This window comes from Gorilla gorilla, chromosome 5, assembly GCF_029281585.2.
Source record: "Gorilla gorilla gorilla isolate KB3781 chromosome 5, NHGRI_mGorGor1-v2.1_pri, whole genome shotgun sequence".
NCBI classification, from domain to species: domain Eukaryota; kingdom Metazoa; phylum Chordata; class Mammalia; order Primates; family Hominidae; genus Gorilla; species Gorilla gorilla.
This window is the reverse complement of record NC_073229.2, coordinates 51,304,775-51,308,898: the sequence shown is the minus strand read 5'-3', so window position 1 is coordinate 51,308,898 and position 4,124 is coordinate 51,304,775. Positions and strand designations below refer to the sequence as shown.

The 4,124-nt window shown below is 47.1% G+C and overlaps 1 protein-coding gene across 1 annotated transcript; it reads left to right on the top strand.

Moving 5' to 3' along the window:
- The first annotated feature begins 1,989 nt into the window (after window positions 1-1,989).
- On the top strand, window positions 1,990-3,921 carry LOC101154090 (dual specificity mitogen-activated protein kinase kinase 4). The gene has a single exon (XM_004043830.4). The coding sequence runs from the start codon at window positions 2,018-2,020 to the stop codon at window positions 3,218-3,220; it is 1,203 nt and encodes a 400-aa protein (XP_004043878.1). The 5' UTR covers window positions 1,990-2,017; the 3' UTR covers window positions 3,221-3,921.
- The last annotated feature ends 203 nt before the right edge of the window (window positions 3,922-4,124 follow it).

Below are 4,124 nucleotides of genomic sequence, written 5' to 3'. Positions count from 1 at the left end.
GAAACTGGCTCGAGTTTTACGTGGAGGCCGGAGAGCAATGTGGGGCTCGCGAGCACAGGTTTAAGAGGCCCAGAGTGCGGGGTCGCCTCCCTCCCGGAGCGATGCCATAGAGGTTAGAAGTAGGCGGCTGCCCGAGTCCAAGATGGCCGCCGCCGCGAGCACGCAAGCGTGCCCTTCCTTGGGCGGGGCCTTTGGGGCGCACCCACTCCAGCCTCTGGGCTTTGAACAGCATGCGGCATTGAGCGGCGAACAGATCGTTGCATCGCTGGAAGAAAGGCGGGTGGGCTGTGGTTAGCCTACTCGTCTAAGGAGCTGTAACGCTAACCGGAAAGGCATGGGTGGGGCAGCCCAAAAAGTTTTGGCCTGCACCGCCCCCCAACGCCCTCTATTCCGCTGCCAGGATATTCTGAAACCAGGGGGCGAGAAGTTAGGTCGGACACAGTCAGCCAGGGGCTGCGAGGATAACGGGAGTGTAGGGGCTCTGCGGGTATTAGGGAAGAGAAACCAAAAAAACTAATTTCTACTCAAACTGTGCGCTGCTTCTGAGATTGTGGCTTGGTTTCCACCAAATACGTCTGGGTTCGTCACAGTCTGTGATGTCACTGAGCTGGGGCAGCCCGGCCAGGGAAAGGAGCGGTGTGCAGCTGTCACCTGCTTAGTTCTGCAGTTTCAGTATGAATACCCGCCCTTCCTTGCACACAACAGCCTCACATTCTCCCCACCCCCACCCTGCCGTTTTACCTTCACGTATTTATTTTTACCTCCTCTGAAGAGTATATTTTAGAGAGTCACCGAGTGTCCATCCAAACCCTTTCATTTGAAAAAATCCTTCCTTAGCCTAAAATCACTGTGTATTGAACAAGTTATTATGACATAGTCACCTGAATGCATTAAAATAAATTTACTTGTATTCATTAAACTTAAACCACCATATCCACTAGTTTTGTTTTTTTGTTTTTGTTTTGTTTTTTCACCCGTGACAAAAATGTACCCCTCCTGCTCCAGTTGTATGCACTTCAGATGTAGAGGCCCCATTTTGTAAGATGCTTGTAAAATGTGGATTTAATTTTTTTTTTTTTTTTGAGACACAGTCTCGCTCTGTTGCCTAGGCTGGATGGAGTGCAGTGGCACAATCTCGGCTCACTACAACCTCCGCCTCCCGGGTTCAAGCGATTCTCCTGCCTTAGCCTCCCGAGTAGCTGAGACTACAGGCACGCGCCACCATGCCCGGCTAATTTTTTTTGTTGTTGTTGTATTTTTAGTAAAGACGGCGTTTCACCATTCTGGCCAGGCTGGTCTCGAACTCCTGACCTCATGATCCGCCCGCCTTGGCCTCCCAAAGTTCTAGGATTACAGGCGTGAGCCACAGTGCGAGGCCCAAATGTGGATTTAATTCTATCTGAGCTGAACAGATAAGGATAATCATGATTTCGTGTGTGTGTGTGTGTGTGTGTGCGTGCGTGCATGCGTGTGTGTGTGTGGAGAGAGAGAAAGAGAAGGGAGTTATTGAAGGTTGCTGGAGGTGCCCAAAGGTCAGGAACCAGAATCAGCAAAACCCAGCTTCTCCTGGGGTGTGTTGAGCAGTTGCTGGACACGTTAAAGGTGAACACTGGACTCCTGGGATATAAAAGTAAGACGTGAGAGGAGAGGGGACTCAGTTCACTAGATAATAATACAACAGGCTGGGCGCAGTGGCTCATGCCTGAATCCCAGCACTTTGGGAGGCCAAGGTGGGCAGATCATGAGGTCAGGAGTTCGAGATCGGCCTGACCAACATCGAGAAACCCCGTCTCTACTAAAAATACAAAAAATTAGCCGGGCATGGTGGTGCATGCCTCTAATTCCAGCTACTGTGGAGGCTGAGGCAGGAGAATCGCTTGAACTCGGGAGGCAGAGGTTGCAGTGAGCTGAGATAGTGCCATTGCACTCTAGCCTGGGCAACAAGAGTGAAACTCTGTCTCAAAAAAAAAAAAAAAGGGCAGCCGCCGCGGCGCCGCTCGGCTCTTCACTCCCAACAATGGCGGCTCCGAGCCCGAGCGGCGGCGGCGGCGGCTCCGGGGGCGGCAGCGGCAGCGGCACCCCCGGCCCCGTAGGGTCCCCGGCGCCAGGCCACCCGGCCGTCAGCAGCATGCAGGGTAAACGCAAAGCACTGAAGTTGAATTTTGCAAATCCACCTTTCAAATCTACAGCAAGGTTTACTCTGAATCCCAATCCTACAGGAGTTCAAAACCCACACATAGAGAGACTGAGAACACACAGCATTGAGTCATCAGGAAAACTGAAGATCTCCCCTGAACAACACTGGGATTTCACTGCAGAGGACTTGAAAGACCTTGGAGAAATTGGACGAGGAGCTTATGGTTCTGTCAACAAAATGGTCCACAAACCAAGTGGGCAAATAATGGCAGTTAAAAGAATTCGGTCAACAGTGGATGAAAAAGAACAAAAACAACTTCTTATGGATTTGGATGTAGTAATGCGGAGTAGTGATTGCCCATACATTGTTCAGTTTTATGGTGCACTCTTCAGAGAGGGTGACTGTTGGATCTGTATGGAACTCATGTCTACCTCGTTTGATAAGTTTTACAAATATGTATATAGTGTATTAGATGATGTTATTCCAGAAGAAATTTTAGGCAAAATCACTTTAGCAACTGTGAAAGCACTAAACCACTTAAAAGAAAACTTGAAAATTATTCACAGAGATATCAAACCTTCCAATATTCTTCTGGACAGAAGTGGAAATATTAAGCTCTGTGACTTCGGCATCAGTGGACAGCTTGTGGACTCTATTGCCAAGACAAGAGATGCTGGCTGTAGGCCATACATGGCACCTGAAAGAATAGACCCAAGCGCTTCACGACAAGGATATGATGTCCGCTCTGATGTCTGGAGTTTGGGGATCACATTGTATGAGTTGGCCACAGGCCGATTTCCTTATCCAAAATGGAATAGTGTATTTGATCAACTAACACAAGTCGTGAAAGGAGATCCTCCGCAGCTGAGTAATTCTGAGGAAAGGGAATTCTCCCCGAGTTTCATCAACTTTGTCAACTTGTGCCTTACGAAGGATGAATCCAAAAGGCCAAAGTATAAAGAGCTTCTGAAACATCCCTTTATTTTGATGTATGAAGAACGTGCCGTTGAGGTCGCATGCTATGTTTGTAAAATCCTGGATCAAATGCCAGCTACTCCCAGCTCTCCCATGTATGTCGATTGATATCGCTGCTACATCAGACTCTAGAAAAAAGGGCTGAGAGGAAGCAAGACGTAAAGAATTTTCATCCCGTATCACAGTGTTTTTACTGCTCGCCCAGACACCATGTGCAATAAGATTGGTGTTCGTTTCCATCATGTCTGTATACTCCTGTCACCTAGAACGTGCATCCTTGTAATACCTGATTGATCACACAGTGTTAGTGCTGGTCAGAGAGACCTCATCCTGCTCTTTTGTGATGAACATATTCATGAAATGTGGAAGTCAGTACGATCAAGTTGTTGACTGTGATTAGATCACATCTTAAATTCATTTCTAGACTCAAAACCTGGAGATGCAGCTACTGGAATGGTGTTTTGTCAGACTTCCAAATCCTGGAAGGACACAGTGATGAATGTACTATGTCTGAACATAGAAACTCGGGCTTGAGTGAGAAGAGCTTGCACAGCCAACGAGACACATTGCCTTCTGGAGCTGGGAGACAAAGGAGGAATTTACTTTCTTCACCAAGTGCAATAGATTACTGATGTGATATTCTGTTGCTTTACAGTTACAGTTGATGTTTGGGGATCGATGTGCTCAGCCAAATTTCCTGTTTGAAATATCATGTTAAATTAGAATGAATTTATCTTTACCAAAAACCATGTTGCGTTCAAAGAGGTGAACATTAAAATATTGAGACAGGATAACAAAAAAAAAAAAAAAAGAGAACAAAAAGTAATGATCTGGCCTACTGAAGCAGATCCCTGGCATATTTTATGAGTGATCCAGTGAAGGGGCACCCTGCCCCCATTACCAAGATAAGGTGATGGACTAACAGGCAAAAACTGGACTTTTCTAGGAAAGGCCACTTCATAGCTGAAGAGACTGAAACCATACAACCTCCCTTTACCTGGAGTATGGGATT

What these genes read in the sequence shown, in the direction of transcription:
- LOC101154090 (XM_004043830.4), top strand. Translation starts at nt 2,018, where the DNA reads ATGGCGGCTCCGAGCCCGAGCGGCGGCGGCGGCGGCTCCGGGGGCGGC.